The sequence below is a fragment of the Argentina silus genome (assembly GCF_951799395.1).
Source record: "Argentina silus genome assembly, chromosome: Y".
Classification (NCBI taxonomy): Eukaryota; Metazoa; Chordata; class Actinopteri; order Argentiniformes; family Argentinidae; genus Argentina; species Argentina silus.
The window spans coordinates 51,712,660-51,730,159 of NC_139654.1; the positions used below are offsets into that span (position 1 = coordinate 51,712,660).

Sequence of the window (17,500 nt, forward strand, 5' to 3'; positions counted from 1 at the left end):
CCAATCTCAGGGCCCCCGGGTCTGAGCAGTGCTCTCTGTAACTGGGTGTTATACCTTTCAACAGGTAGACATAGGTGGTGAAAATAAGCAACACCTCTTCTGAGAGAGAAAATGGTTGGTGATGGTTTGCCTTATCAGCTTGCCTTATCAGATAGATTGGAAAAATCAAGTTCATTCTAGCAGCTTATAAATTACAGAGATGAAGAGTAGAAATGGTTTAAATATCAGGTTATCTTAACAAGGACCAAGCAATGGGACCTACTTGTGTATTCAAATATCCTTATCCATTTTGCAGTCATTGTAGTGTCATTATCAGTTATTGATTGCACTAATTGCTTCTATTTTATAAAGATTCCAAATGTTTTCTACCTCAACCCGCAAGTTCACCTGACCAGGGCAAGGGCAAAGTTATTATTCTTTGACCAAAGGAAAATGGGACAATACATTTTAGCAATGATGGAACAAACGATATGTGACCATCCTTTATGTGCAGCTCTCTACATGTTGCATATAGCCAAAGGGATATGTTGATCTGGTTATTTACAAAGCCATCTTTTTCATTTTGCAGTGATTGTAGGTGTCATTATCAGTTATTGATCTTAGTATTGCTTCTTTTGTTTGTTTATGACAAACAGAATTTTGGTCTCGGGCATGGGTATCCGTGCCCTTATCTCCCTATGTCCTCCTAAATAGCCTATTAATGAGAAACTCCCAGGCTGGGCCGCATAAAACAAGACTTCCCGCCTGCCTTGTTTGGCGCAATGTTTTTTTCACGGTTCAGATGTGAGTTTCAATGGCATTATCATCAGTGAGGAGAGACAGATTTGTGTTTGGGGGAAACCAACATTCCAATTACTTGGTGGTATGTTGGCGGCCTTTTTGTAATTTTGAAATTCTAACAATGGTAAAAAAAAAAAAAAAAGGCTTAATTTGAGTCTACATCAATGCTGTCGGAGCTACTCTGTCGCTGTTGGCCACCATTGTTCCACTGGGGGTGGTTGCAGCCCACTGTGTTATTCGTAGAGTGTCGATTTACCTTAAAATATCAGATTGCCAGGTATACCAGGTGACACATAACAATTTTCACCCCTCTGGAGGCTGTCTTTCAGTGGAATTGAGACTGGGTAGAAAGGTTGCCTGTATAGGACATGAGAAGATGGCTGTGACAGAGATGCCTGTGCATCTTGCATAGTGCGCAGAACTGAGATTTTTCTGGACATACCTATTTGTTAGTAATGGTCAGGATGAAAAGTCTCTTAATGGCTCTCTTCGGGTTTCCACCCCCTATTTGGGTAGGGTGAAGCGGGATGGACAGGTTGGAAATGGCATTATGATCAAAAATAAAATAAAAAATGTACAAAATAACAAAAATCTAGATTTAGCCTATTGGTGATAGCTGTTCTCTATGACAACTGTAGCAAACTGACCCGAGCGAAACAAATCATTTGTTTTCTGTTTCATCATCATTAGCCTACTAGTAAAAGTAGGCATATGCCCCCTACACCAAGCATTGTTTCAGCTAAACATATATGTCAGAATATTGCCGCATAAAATCATCGTCAGAATTTGGATGGAAGGTCTGGGAGTCTGTGGTCTAACCTAACCACATTTCATGCAATACTACATTGTTTTCAGCATAATTTCAAATCAACAGTACGTATTGCTACTGAACCAAAACACTGCTGGAAAAAAAATGCTAAAAAGGTCCTGCACATATCAGTGTTTCCCCTAGAATGGTTTTAGGCAGTAGCTTGGCGTGGTGTGTGTATTTCTCCAATATTGGTTAATATTGTCACATCATATGTCTACAGGGTGATCAGGGAACCGTATAAGGGTCTTTGAGAGGGGTTCATGTCCTGCAATGTAGAGCCTTGAAGCGAGCCAAAGTTACTATACGTTACCACCAAAGTTACAGGGGCATGATGACTATAACAAAAGCGTTGAGAGTAGGTTTTTTTGTGTGTTTTTTTGGTTTTTGAAATATGAATTGGTCCCCATTAAAATACCTTGATATTTAAACAATTTCCTCTCTCTTCATCTTGCCCTTCTTCATGAGCTGATCTAATATACCTTTTGATTAATTCATGAAAACTGTCATTAATCATGTGATATACATTCAACTTCAACTCATGGTGCCAGAGTGGAAAATGAATGACACAAACTTGCTCTTTGCGTCCACTTTGCATGTTCAACCCTGAGGGGTCTAATGGAGGACCTGGAACATTTGTCCAGATCCTCTGGATTAAAATCTAACTATAATAAATTCACTTTATTACGGATTAGGTCTCTGAAAGATACAAACTTTAAATTAACATGTGGTCTTATGATTAAATGGGCTGATGGTGCAGTACATGTGCTTTGTGTAGAAAAATATAGTGTACAAATCCCAGATAATTTAAATGATGAAAATAGATGGGAAACTTTGGAGGGCTAAAACTGTAAATTATGAAGGCATTAAACCTCTTGCTTAAAGAAAATTATATTTAAATCCAAACTGGTTTTCCAGTAGGTTACTAAGAAAGACACATCCAATATTTAAAGGGGCCTCTTTGCTTTTATTCAGATGAAAACTGCCCATTTCAAGTGGATTGTCAATGGAACACTGTTTAAAGTATCCTCCTTTTTTGAATGAAGTCATAAAGAGTTGGCTATAATTCCAATTTCATCCTCCAGAAAAGACAGAACAAATGTTACAGCAAATAATATGGCTACATTCCGATATACTGATAGAAAAAAACAATGTTTTTTGGAGTAAATGTGTAAGAATGGTATTATTTGTATTAATGACATCGTCAACAACGGCGGTAAAATCATGTCACACAGGCAACTAACAAAAGTGTATGAAGGTATATGCTCAATACAAATCAACGCAGCTTTGCCACAAAAATGGAAGAGGCAAATACTTAAAAGGAAAGGCACTTAATTAGTCTGTCTGCCACACATTAAAAACCACAAATGACTTAAAATGGTTAATATAAACCATAAAGGGTTTCATGTGCTCCACTCAGGGGAGGGTTGGGGCAGGAAAAAAATTATAAAAAGGGACTGATGATGCAAGCAACTAATTTCAAAGCTGATCTACCCCTAAAAAAAGAAAAGGAAAAAAAAGCTAAAACGTTTACAGATGTACCATTGTTAGCATCCTGACCCACTACATCACAACTTAGTATGGTAACTGCACCTAGTATGACCGCAAGGCCATACCATCTTTTCCAGGATCTTGCTCCAAATTTGGATGCTGCGGGGTTGTAAGGTTATAAGTGAATAATGCCTTAGTGAAATATTCTGTCTTCAAAAACAATAGCACCACCCAACACAACACAGAGAGATCTTGATCTGAAAGATCAAAGTGGATTTAAGGAAAAATAGGCTACCCCTAAACCCAGTCTCTAAATAAGACTGTGGTACATTGACTCAAAAAGCAGTCAAAACTAAAGACAATTGGTGAAGAGTAATACAACACTACAATTACAACTATATTAGATTAGGTTAGCTAGAGGATATGTGTAACATGTGTGGTTCTTCTGATAGACAGATCAAATTAGTAACAAGAGATATGTACAGTGCCTTCAGAAAGTGCCCCCTTCACTTTTTCCACATTTTGTTGTGTTATAGACTCAGGGTCACATTCCTGAGCAGTTTTGTTCCTCTCCATTTGCTCAGTTGGTAGTGACAACCTGATCCACACAGTGTGTAATTGATTCCTATGCAAATCAGAGACCCTATAAAAACAAAGATATTAATTCCAAAATTAAAAACTATTATCCTTGCATTAAGATGGACTCTATTCAACTTATTGAGTGATTTGTTGATGACATTTTTGCATTTTAGCTAATTTTGAGAGTGTCATAGCAAAGGGTCTGAATACTTGTGTACATGAGGTATATTCTGTGTTCTTTTAGCTCTGTTCTCCAACAGTATTTGGATTTGAAATCAAACAAAGTAGAGATGCCCTGCTTTAATTCAATGTTTTCTTTTTTCAAATTGGTTTCACAATTTCGAAATTACAATCCTTGTTATACAAGGGAATCAGGAGCATTGGAAAACAGGCTTATCAGGTGTGTTCTGTCACATCATTTGTGCAGGCATAAGAGTGCTGTCAAAGTACTGATTTTAGGCTTTGCGATTGCCTTTGGAGTCTGCTATTGGTGTCTGTCAACATGAGGACCAAAGAGGTGTCAATGAAAGTCAAGGAAGCCATTGTTATGCTGAAAAATCACAGAAACATAGCCAAAACCTTAGGCTTACCAAAATTAACAGTTTGGAACATCCTAAAAAAAAAAAGCATTGGTGAGCTATTGCAAACGTGCTGGTCGGCCAAGGCAGACTTCTACAGTCAATGACCGAAGAATGCTCACAATAATTAAGAAAACCCCCAAAACAACTGTTCCACAGTTCAAGAACACTCTCCAGGAGGTAGGCGTGAATGTGTCAGAGACTACCATCCACAGAATATGTCACCAGCCAAACTACAGACACATCACTGCAAGGTGCAAACCACTAGTTATCTTCAAAAAGGATGGTCAGGTTACAGTTTGATAAAAAAAGTACCTAAAAAGCCTGCAGTCTGGAAAAAGTTCATATGGACAGATAAGACAACTATTATCATGTACCAGAGTGATTGCAAGTGGAAAGTTTGGATTAAGATTTACAGAAAACCACCTCATCTGTGAAACATGGTGGAAGGGTTATGGTTTTGGCATGTATAGCTGCCACTAGAACTGGCTAACTTATTTTAATTGATGATGTTACTGCTGACAGTAGCAGTAGAATGTATTCTGAAGTGTACAGAAACATCTTGTCTGCTTGAGTACAAGCAAATGCCTCCAAATTCATTGGATGGTGCTTCATCACACAGTAAGATAATGACCCAAAACATACTGCCATAGCAACCAGGGTGTTTTTCAGAGCCAAAAAGTGGAAGGTCCTTGACTGGCCAAGTCAGTGTTTAGATTTAAGACTTAAGGCAAAAAGAACTCAAAACAAACAACGGAAGATGGCCTGGCTGAGCATCACCAGAGAATATACCCAGCATCTGGTGGGGTCAATGGGTCACACTCTTCAGGCAGTTAGGGCATGCAAAGGATTGTCAACCAAATACTAAACATGAGTGCTTTATTTGGACATTCTATGATTTTTTTTCTCTTTTGGAGCCCTGAAATGGGCAGATTATGTTCACAAAATGTTGTACTTTCTAAATGGTGAACCCAATCTGAAAGAAAAAAAACATTGAATTACAGCTGAGAATCTCTACTTTGACCCCCATAGTAATTGTTTGATTTCAAATCCAAACTGGATATAGAGCTAAAAGAAGACAAAATGCTTCTTATTTCCAATACTGCAAGGCACTGTATATTAGATGCCGAGTGAGATCATGTGAGTACAGCAAGACCATGACGGTATTCAAGTACTTTCCAATCCCTGGTGTGTGTGTGTGTGTGTGTGTGTGTGTGTGTGTGTGTGTGTGTGTGTGTGTGTGTGTGTGTGTGTGTGTGTGTGTGTGTGTGTAACAATACAGTCACAGTTATCTGGATGAGGGACTTAAACAAACAGCTTCAACAAACAGAGAAAACAAAAAATCACCCCCAGCAACTACCAAGCAAAAAAACATGCATGCATGCAGGAAAGCACATTTGTACGCACCAACACACAAGCATAATCCATAAACACATTTAAAAATTCTATAAACAACCAATTTGTTAGTTTTCTATATCCTAACAGGAGAGATGTGTGGATGAAGCAATGATCTGCGTTGGTGTGTATTTGCTTTTTACAAGACTGTGTGTATGTGTGCTTGTGGTTTTGCATGTGTGTATATCTTTTCTTGTGTCAGGACTCCCCCTCTTCTCCCTCCCTCTTCTCTCTCCAGCAGCTCTACTAGGTGGGCGATGGTCAGAGCCATAGGACACCTGGTTGATTTTCACAAGCCTCTAACTGACCCACTTAAGCTAAAGTAGGACACACACACACACACACACACACACACACACACACACACACACACACACACACACACACACACACACACACACACACACACACACACACAAGGGCCTTGGTGAAGGGGAAGCCCAAAGGCACCATGGGAAAATATAGTGTATGGAATGTTAGAGTAGAAAGGTGATGTGTTATGGAATGATGGGGCCAGCTGACTGGCAGACTGCTGACACACACACACACACACACACACACACACACACACACACACACACACACACACACACACACACACATACATACACACACACACACACACACACATACATACACACACACACACACACACACACACACACACACACACACACACACACACACACACACCTGCGATGTAGCCCCCCACACAGGCTGAGTAGATTCCTCCTGTCTGAGAGACTGAGGGGAGGATGATGGATGGAGAGATAAAGTGAGACAGGGAAAAGGAGAGAGGGGTTTTGATTTAGAACACCGCTAACAGCAATCTCTCCCAACCTGCTGTGCCTTCAGACCATTAGTCGAACTGACACGAGAGAATGAGAGAATGAAACAGAGAGAGAGGGAGAAAGATAGAGGGATGGAGGGAGGATAGGATTGAGAAATTGGAAAATGGATGTCAAGAAAGAGAATGGGCTGAGAAACGGTGCTCATGCACATACACAAACCATAAATAAAAATCAAAACATTTGTGTGTCGTCTCTAGGACTGAAGCTTTTTATTTTGGTTTAAAATGAGTTGGAAAGGACTGCTGCTTAAGCCCCTGCTGTAGGCCCATGACTGCTGCTTCCATCCCTATCTCACACATCTACCAGCCAGATGCAGGAACTGTGTCAGTATGATTCCAGTACATCCCTACGCAACCTCCAAGAATTAGACTTACCTTAATATTCCACACTCGGGGCTTATAGGACTCAAATACTCTTACGTGCTACTGCGCTTTTCTGTGTGTGCACGTCTGGTAACACACACAAACACACACACACACAAACACATGCACACACATGCACACACATGCACACACACACGCACAGTATTTGAAATCCCAGGCAGATTAGTGGGGATTCTTATGTAAAATGGATCAAAAAGCCACGCAATGGCAATCGTCCTCTCTTGGTGGTGAAAACAATCATCCAAAACATGATTTTTTTGTGTGATCCCTGGCCAAACCTATTTAGGGATAATCAAATCTGAGCAGAGTTGATGTAACCCCCGGTGTTTTTGGAGGTCTGAACCGATACAGAACAAGAGAGCATTCAGAGTATTAGGGTATTGATATAATACAGTGACTCAAGTACGCTTGACATGTGTATAAAAGTGTGAGCCTGCGTTTGTGTGCGTATGTCCACTCGGATTAGGTCTAAATGAGGCCGCATCACAGCCAGACTGAGGCTAAGACTACTCATGAAAAGATAAGAGCCACATAGTCCATCCCAATCACAGGCAGACCTTATATTCCAACCCACTTCACAGTTCAACATCATCCTCCAAATCACCATCAATACCACTGACCCAGAAAAGTCAAGGTATTCTGAGGGCTACAGTGCTTCAAGTCTGAGGTAGACAAATAGGTTTGCATGAAGCAAACTTAGCCATTTGCTACGTCCACCCTCCTTCGACCTCCTGCTCCTCCTCCTCCTCCATGAACCCTTTAGCAGGGCAAATGTATGCTGATAGACTCGCGTGTGCACCACTGTAACACAGTCCCTCCCTGCCACAGCGTGACCCGGGATTCCAACCCACATCATAATGACACAACTGACCCCAAAGCACCCCCATACTGGTGACCGATAAAAACCAAGGCATTTCTGGGTCGGGGGTGACAATGCTTGACGTCGAGACCACGTGGGGGGATGCTAAGGTAGTCGTCCGATGCTAAATTAGCCGTCCAAAGCTAAGCTTGCCGTCCAAAGCTAAGTTAGCCGTCCGCTACACTCACAGTCGCAGCCACCTGGTCTGTGACATAGTCCAACTCTCACCCTTTCCCACAGCCATGCGGTGGACACAAGAGTCCCACCTTCCCCTGTGTTTAAATACAATCCACATCATATCAGTGTCTAGGGCAACTTAGTTGTTCTATAGCCACATGACAATGATACCGCAGGCCTCTACTACTAGATGATTGAATTACGTGTTTTGGCTCCAGCTACTGTGAGCTCTGCTCCTGGGACACGGTCCAAGTCGTATTTCATTCAGGGTGACTGTCTGTCTGCACTCCAGTGGAATAATTGCTGATATAAAATAGGCACACACACATACACACACACACACACACACACACACACACACACACACTCACGCACACATGTACACACAGAGTTAATTTCCTTTTTGATACTGTATGAGGCCTCATGACAGTGTTTATAGAAATCATACAATCACATCTAGGCCTAATGATTAGGGGGGTAATTTCTGAGCAAGTGTGGACATGTATACTACAAATAGGTACACCTGTTCCAGGAAAGACAACGTCATACATAACCAACAGCACAAAGAAGTTCAACCTGATTAGGATACATATTTGTTTTGTTTTGTTTCGTCCCGTTCACTTAAATGAAATCACACTTCATCCACCATGGTGGGTAGCCCTATGTAGGCTTACAACAACTAAGACATGCATGTAGTTCATGTATTGTCTATAAATGCAATTGGGAGCCATCACTTCATTTAGGGAGACAATGGATGGGATGGCTCCCTTGTAAAAGAGACCTTGGTCTCAATGGGACTCCCTGCCAAAATAAAGATGGGACTCCCTGCCAAAATAAAGGTGAAATAAATCAACAAATATCTGGGTAAAACAGCATGGTGAGTATCTTACCTCAGCACGAACGAACCACAGACGCGCCGCGGTGAGCGACGCGAGCAGCAGCAGGACCCACGAGCTCATGTTGGTGCCCAGCCGCGACAGCCTCGCGCGACGGCCCGGGCATTTATGGAGGCGCGCGACGACCGCGGGCCGGACAGTGGACAGCTCGGGCTCCTGGTGTCCGGTGTGTCTCCTACTCCAGGTTAGAATGGAATCAAATTGCTTTCGGGCAGAGCAGCGCACACAGAGGCACGTCCGCTACACCGGCAAATATCCGAAAGTGTCACTGAATAATAGTCGGTGATTCGGTGTACGCACTGAACACAATTTCCCACGTTGAGTCATCAAACGTCAAGCATCAAGACACTCCACTGTAGATATTCCGTCTATTCCTTCTCTTCCTACAAAGTGAAGTCCCAAAAAAGAGAAAACAGTACAAAATCTCTAGAAACGTTAGAAGACAGAATTCACAAAAAGGTTTTCTATGTTTGCTTGGCCAATGACTCCGGAATTCCAGATATTAATAAGTATCTATAGTCTATACTTGTCCGCGGCTTCGGTTTTCCGCTTCATCAGTTTCAATGTGTGTAAATGCTTCTGAGTGCATCCTTATTCTCTCTTGTCCAACGGGCAGGTGGCAGAATTCGAGTCACAAAATCCAGATGTCGAGAAGAGCTACATCTCTGTGAATTAGAAATCATTGCAATTCCATTCCCCTGTATCCAGTTAAAGTTTGCATTCTTGAGATTGTTATTCTGCGTAATTTAATATAACGTGCGTTATTGTCAGATGTGTCCGGTCAACGCGAACCCGTCCTGACATCAACTTCTCCTGATTCTAAACAGTGTCCGTGGCTCTCTCTGCTGCTCCGTTTATCCAAGCTCAGGTTATTCGCGCCTCGGTGCCGTTCTACTTTGATTACGTTGGACGGTGCACTGCCTTCCAAATGGGAACGGCCTCCTCAAGTTTGTATCGGTACCCTCTCCTCCGCCCCTTTAAGGCTGGGCTGCCATGTCCATATTAGGAACAAGGAGAGATTCTCCTTGGTGAAGCGTGGGGCGCAGAAGGGTGTTCTTAAAGGGAGCGTCTTCTAACGGGACGGCGTCCCTACCAAACATACTGTATGACATGACATGAATACTCACCATACCACATTGTCAATACCCCCCCCGCTCACACACACACACACACACACACACACACACACACACACACACACACACACACACACACACACACACAGACACACACACACAAACTAGATTAGTGCATCTCTTTAGTGTGCATCAAACTCCAACCTCTCTATGACTGGGGCCTGGAGTTTTCCTGACCATGTTATCTTATCAGTAAACAACGTTGTCATGATACACTCTCCATACTATAAATATATGTACTCGGTATTCAGACTGTATTCAGGTAATTTTGAATTTCAAAGCAATGCAATAATTGAATTTAAAATGTATCCCCCAAATTGAAAAATCCTCATGGAAAACAATGGGCAATACACATACAGTATTGAATTTAGCTGAACTTCTTGCAATGAGTGAATTCAAATGATAATGGATCCCAACCCTGATGCAGAGTTTGTAAGCCTATAAGTACATTTATGCAGTAGCTTTGGTGTGCGTCCGTTTGACCAACTTCATTTTCCAGGAAGCTCACACGTCGCTGTCAGGGTCACGCTGGCTGCCAGAGGTCACGGCAGATTCTTCCTCCACATTCCCAAATGCTACAGGAAGTGACAGGAGTGAGCCATCCCTGGGGGGCTATTTCTGGACCCTCCCTGACCTTTTATATCCGCTGAGTGATTGACAGCTGAGACGTTGTCACTGATGGACTGGGCCACCTCTCACCTTGATGATGACGATAATGGTTATTAAGGAGTGTGTGTGTGTGTGTGTGTGTGTGTGTGTGTGTGTGTGTGTGTGTGAGAGTGTGTGAGAGTATGTGTGTGTGTGTCTATGTGTGAGTGCACGCATGTGTGTGTGTGTGTGTGTGTGTATAGGATGTCTGTGTTTGATGGATCTTGAAAGGAGGGGGATCAAGTTCACTGTCATGCTTGCCCTCATACCTCCCCGTACTCTCAGATGGAATATGTGAGCATGAAGGCCTATGTGGCAGGAATGCCCTGTCCAAGGTGTCCAAGGTTTGCATATGTTTGTGTGTGTGTGTGTGTAATGCCTATGCTCAGTGCAAATGTACAGTACTTCTCTGTGTGCCATTCTCACCATGTGTAACATCACTATACTCTGCACTATTGCAGTATATGTGTTTCTATCTTTGTTTATATCTATTATGTGTGTGTGTGTGTGTGTGTGTGTGTGTGTGTGTGTGTGTGTCTCTATTTGTGTTTAATAATAATAATAATAATAATAATAATAATAATAATAATGATAATAATACAACTTTATTTAAATCTCTAAGGTCACCTAATATTTCTGTACAGGGGTGCTTTCCTACTACAGTAGTTATTGTTAACACTTGTGCAGCTGCATTTTACATAAATTGCAGCTGATCAATGTTTTCTTAGAAATAGAAATGTTCTCACTCTGGCAATATAAGAAGGCATTTTTTTTTTAATATAAGAAGTCATTTTTTTTATATGAGGCTGAAAGCTCATGTATTTTTATTTATTTATTTAAAAACAGTAATAAAACAAGATAATGTACCATCAATTAAATATACAAATATCTGTAAAAACAAAATGTTACGTTTAAATATATGTACATATATATATATATATATATATATATATATATATATATATATATATATATATATATATATATATATATATATATATTAAAAAAGAAGTATTTTCAACCCATGATAGTTGTAATCTTGAATAATGACCATCAATTGACAACTGTAAACCAACATGGTATGATGGTGTTACCACATTCTACAGTTTGGTCAATTCAACATTGTCCCACAGTTATATTAGACCGTCTTTTTGTGGTTTGCATATAGGGTGAGGCGGCTATATGTAACGAATGGGAATCCATAAGACCACGGCCGCACTTTGGGGAAAGCTGTAGGGTCTTGCCATAGACACAAAAAATACCCCAAACTTATCCTCACCGTTCTCTTAAACCTGACACTAATGTTGTTTCATCATTAGCCTGCTTTGTTGTTTTTGGTATTGCTAAGAACATATTTGAATCAAATCACTGTACCGAGTGTGTAAACAGCTTCCCAGGCCTAGCAGGCAGGAGTTAAGGACCAGGACACAGCTCTCTCTCTCTCTCTCTCTCTCTCTCTCTCTCTCTCTCTCTCTCTCTCTCTCTCTTACCATTTATTCTGACAGCAGGACATACAAACCATGTGTGTCAGAAAGGATAGATCTGTCAATATCTAAATAAAGTAAGAATGAAAATGCTTCCATTAATTGTCAAGTTCATATTATCATGGATGAGAATGCTAGTATCATTTTCATATCACATACTGGCTAGTAAGAAGCTGAGGTAAAATGTTCAACACTAATACAATTACGGATAGACACTTTGTTTTAATCACAATCTGAATTTGTAATATATTTATAAGGACAGCATTTCAGTCTCATTTTAGATGTAATTATTAGTTCATTAGAGTGCAAGTCTGCGTTACATACCTTCAGCAAGGCAAGATACATCTTTGCCGAACGCAAGAAGATCAACCGTACGTGTAACACACAGATGCAGTTGCCAAATGTAAAAACAAGGTGTCTCTAAACAACTATGTACATAACTACAAAGGCAATTTTGGGGAAACTTACCAGGGATACATTAACAACTGTTGTTACATACACCGTTGACAAAACTGCCACCACAGGATGCATAAAGTATGACCTAACATGCTAACAGTCATTACGATAGACTGGTAGCATTGCTAGATAGCTAGCATCCACTAGTCGATGTTGAAGTAACTTTAAAGACGACATTCACCCAGGAATGAAAACCCTGCTACAATACAACATGTGTTGCTAATGGGTGACTTCAGGCTACTTTGAACGTGTTTCTATGGAAGTATTCTTATGTTTTCCCCAAACTTGACTCAAGTTTCGGGATTTTCTATGAAGTACCGGGATCAAACCGTCGATCATTTGAATTTCCCGCCCACCTTCTGTTTCTCAAGTCAGTAAGCGCGTACTTCTCTCTGGGAATCACTATACAAATACACTATGTAGTAGTTTACTGCAATAACAAATGTGAACTAAATCAAGTTCTTTGTGGTAGTAGGTTACATAGGCTATTCATACACTCTTATAAAGTATTTCATATACAATTAATAATTTCAGGATTTAATCAAAACAATTGTTGGCTATGAAGTAGTCCTTTCAACAAATACCTTCACAATTGGTCTTACTGATTTTTTTCTAATTGGTGGTTAATTCATAGCAGGGTTCTCCCCAGGTTTTTTTGTTTTTAACAAGGTGGCACTGGATTGCATAATCAAAACCAACTCATTTATTCATGTCAAAATGTGCTTAAAATACTGCTAAAATGCTGAATTAACTGAGGAAACTAATAATGCTTTCACTTTCATTTTCGCGATGCCATTGGCGATCAAAGATAGTTTACTCTATCATTACTAAATATTAGTTTAATTTGCTCTGAAATGTTAACACACTTCTCCATGTGGAATCAACTACGTAGTTTGGTTGCCATTGCCTCAGTAAGTTGCCTGAGTTGTTTTTTTGTGTTTCTATTTTTGTGGTTGTATGGTCTGTTTGTCTGGCAAGCTAAGTGTGTGTAATTGGGGTGGTGTCGACAGTGTTTTGATCTGGTCCCTGGTTTCCTAATAAAATTACTGTGTTTAATGGGTCAAAAGGGAGCCGTCTGCTGGTCAGGACAAGAAAACCAATCAGAGGCCCTGGAAGTCTGGGTTAAAAGGGGATTAGTCTCACGTACCCATACCTCCAAATCACGTTGTTCTCACGCTTCCTTTGGGGTTCTGGAGAATTTTAGATTAGCCGATCTGGCTTGGACTGAACTGGACGGAGTGAATTTCATTGGATGTTACCTTCCAAGAACCCTCCCCCTACATTCCTGTAGAATGGTTGCTTGTTGTTATGTGCATCGTCTTTTCAGACCGGCTATGACTTTTTGCAGAGAGTTGTTGCCTATGCTAGCTTGCAACATTAAAGAAAACCTGCAGGAAAAACTGAAACGTGTTGGGTTTTTTTTAGCACCGCCCAAGCAAGATATTTGATTGGTTTGACATGTTGCGGGGTGTCACTCATTGCAAATGGGGTTCCACCCCTTTGTAACTACTTTCTGCAAAAGATTTCACCAGGCTTTTTGAATTATGAAAGTCTGGTCTCAACTGGGTTAGATTAAGATAAACTAATTATTTATATTTCTCTATTTCTTTTTGTGCCCTGTTTCTCTTTCTTGAGGAATCTCAATCTCATATCTAAGATTTGTTGACCTCTGTTAGGTTTAAGAAAAAGACCAGTTGTGCACTTCTGAACACTATTTTCTCCTTGCCTCTGTCCTCTGCCTTCTCTCCTCTTCTCTTCTCTTTACTTCTGTTCGCTTGTCTCCTCTCCTCTCCTCTCTCACCCTGTCCTAATGCAGTATCCCATCTCCTTTCCATTTCCTCCACAGGAACTCTCTCTCTCCCTTAATTAGGTTTCTGTCTGAGTTGCTGATCTAATTAATGAAGCCAATATATCACCCCTCTCACCCTAGTGCCAACTTCCTGAGTTACCACCAGAGGTGAGGGAATGCGAACAGCTGCTACACCCCCAAAGTACTTCACATGATCTGAAAGGACTGGAAGTGTATCAGTATAATGTAAATTCTACCCATAGTATCAGAGGGCAAGGTGGTCGAAATTGTGGGGGTTAAATTGGGCATGAATAGAAGGAACATATCCTGTCCACCCTCACCCCCCTCCCCTCATTTGAATGGGAATTTTACATTGCATCATACTCCATATTGAGAGACAAAATACCCAGATTGTTTTAGTGAAGGGAAATATGTCATCCATGGTATTGTTACTGCTCTGTGAATCGCCTCAAATATTTCTTTTTTAAAGAATGAATGAGAGAACACTTCACAGCCACAGAGCTCAAGTCAAGAGGAGAGAGGAGGAGGAGGAGGAAGAGGAGGGGGGGGGGGGGGGGAGGCAAGAGGCGGCGATTGAGATTAAGTTGTATTGTTTGTGTTTTCCCAAGTCGACCGAAGAGGAAGTGAATGCTGGGCAGCTAAATATACAAACAGCACAAAAAAACATGCTAGCTTGGAGCAGCTGTACTGGGGAACAGGACTGTAAAATGAATAGGCTATACTAACACATACAAGGAAAGGTGAGGGCAGACATCAGGACAGTGTGAAAAGGCATAGGGGGAGGGGCTGGGTTGCAACTAACATCTGTTGGTTGTATCATTGTGTGTGGTGAAAAAAAGATAAATAAAGATATTGATTCATATGCCAACCACAGAGAGCCAGTGGAAAATAACTGTGGGGCAACGTAAAAAACACACCGTAGAAAGTGGTAACATTCCATGTTGGTGTATGTTATTTTTATTTTCTTATATTCTTTTTGGATACATTGGTGTACAGTTGGCATGTGATAGTGATCAAGTTCATTCAATCATCCAGTGTTGTTACGTGGTTGATCATGGGTCATAAAATTAAATTCAGCATTTGATGGTCATCACAACATTATAACGGGGATACAAAGATGTGGACTGTGAAGCATTGCTTTCTCCATGTCATTATTTGACAGTCATGACCCATCATTGTAACAATATACAATACATACCCATGTGTGAAAATCTGGGATTTTCTAAATGATAGTATTTGACAGTGAACAACAACCATTAAATAACAACGTCACTCCAACATTGGAACAGTTACAGAGTTACAAGACTCCCATTATGATGTCTAAAAAACGTTCCTCTTCAGTCATCTCACAATCACAATAAAACGCCAGTTGGTTAAATTTTGACCGCTGCACAACCGCAACACAACCAAAAAAGCTGTACAGTATAGTTTTGTGTGTGTGTGTGTGTGTGTGTGTGTGTGTGTGTGTGTGTGTGTGTGTGTGTGTGTGTGTGTGCGTATGTCTCAGATTGTCCGGTTCTTCCTAGGTCACAAGGGAGTCAGCCCCTCAGCCAGGCTAAAAACAGGAAGTTGTGGCAGTAGAGCATTTTTCCTTGTTGCCATGACTCTATAAGGCCCTTCTGGAAAACCTGCTCTTATTGGACACATTCCAAACACATCATCATGATCAAACTCTTGTTAATAGACTGTAACACAGGAAAAGACCTGGACAGGATCACAACTACAATAGGCTGTACTGTATCCATACTCTGTACTAGGCTGTGATAACAATGGGTGGAAGACTGAGCCTGCTGCCTCCGACAGTTCCTTCTCTTCTTCCACTCATGATCACCCCTTCATCCATAACTGATAGAAAGCAAGGGAGAGGGGGAGACTAAAGTAACCGTCTTGACCAGCATCCCATTGAAAGCCAGACCATAGGTCAAAACCTAAAACTGACCATTACCTTGATCCAAACCTTAACTAAACACCTAAGAGAGCAGCAGAGAGGAAAGGGTAAAGGGAGAAAGACAGAAGAAGAGACAAGGAAGAGGAGAAAGAGATAGAGGGAGGGATGGATGGAGAGATAGAGGGAGGGATGGATGGTATTGAAAAGAAAGTTAGAATCAAGTAGGTGACACAGCCTTACCTTCTCTCCACATGATTAGCTGTCAAGCCCATCCTTCCCTTCCTGTCCTCGTTATCATAATTATAACAAGATTATTGCTACAACAATGTTCAACTCCCCTCCAACCTGCCCAATAACCAAACTGTCCACTTTAGGATCATTGAGTTTTAAAAGTGATTCACTCCTGGCAGTGGTGTTTCCATTCAAATAAGCTCTGTGGCTAATTTAGCAGTCTCCCCTCCCCTCCCAGATGCAGAACACTTTCCATGGTAAAATATTAGCTTAATCTCCTACAAATTCCCCTTTCTGCCTACCTTCCTGGATAAAGTAAAGCTGTAGAGTTGTGAGCTTATCTTTCCGTGATGATTGCTACCATGGAACTATCTGTGTTGTTAAATATCAAAAAACAACAACATGTATTTCCATATTGAGCACTATAACCCATACTTTACAAAATAAAATGTGATGTAGCGATTTAGGTTGATGCTTTGTACATTTATCTTACCTCCTGACTTGTGAGTGAAAAATACTATAAAAATAGTCTTTGTTTATGTTTGTTGGTTTGTCTGTTGGTTTGTTTGTTTCCCACTCAAACCCACATGGCTGTTACTAGGAGGGGATTTTAGCCTACAGCATATTCTGTTGGCTGTAAAACTATGTTTACTTCAAATCATATTGCCATGGCTACAGCTACAGTCGTGAAAGATGGATAGAAGGTACTTCTGATTGAGGCTGTGTATATCAAGGCTAGGATGTAGATTATTTCAGTAGAGGTGTAACTGAAGGGAATATGGTTAAAGAAGAATTAAAGGTATGTTCCTCCTTCTTTAAAAACCTTTCCTGGTTTGGCCCTGACCGTGGCTGTATACTGTCTCTTTTGTCATCATTTGGCCTGGTGGACGGTGCTATGCATAACAGTGGGTGTGGATTGAAGTGTGCATAACAACCAAGGACTGAGTCCAATGCACGTTGCCCCTGACTTGAGCGAGTTCTGGACTTGTTTCCGATACTATAGGCTCCCATGTGTACGCCCATTGTGATGTAAAACCCATGTGATTGAAA

General features: G+C 41.0%; 1 protein-coding gene across 1 annotated transcript in view; it reads right to left on the minus strand.

The window, feature by feature from the left end:
* Window positions 1–9,284, minus strand: part of pdgfba (platelet-derived growth factor beta polypeptide a) — a 19,584-nt gene extending 10,300 nt beyond the window's left edge. Inside the window, exon 1 of the mRNA XM_083696692.1 lies at window positions 8,792–9,284. Coding sequence (XP_083552818.1) covers window positions 8,792–8,860 — 69 coding nt within the window. The 5' untranslated portion in view covers window positions 8,861–9,284. The remainder of the gene's footprint in view (window positions 1–8,791) is intronic.
* Between the last annotated feature and the right edge of the window lie 8,216 nt (window positions 9,285–17,500).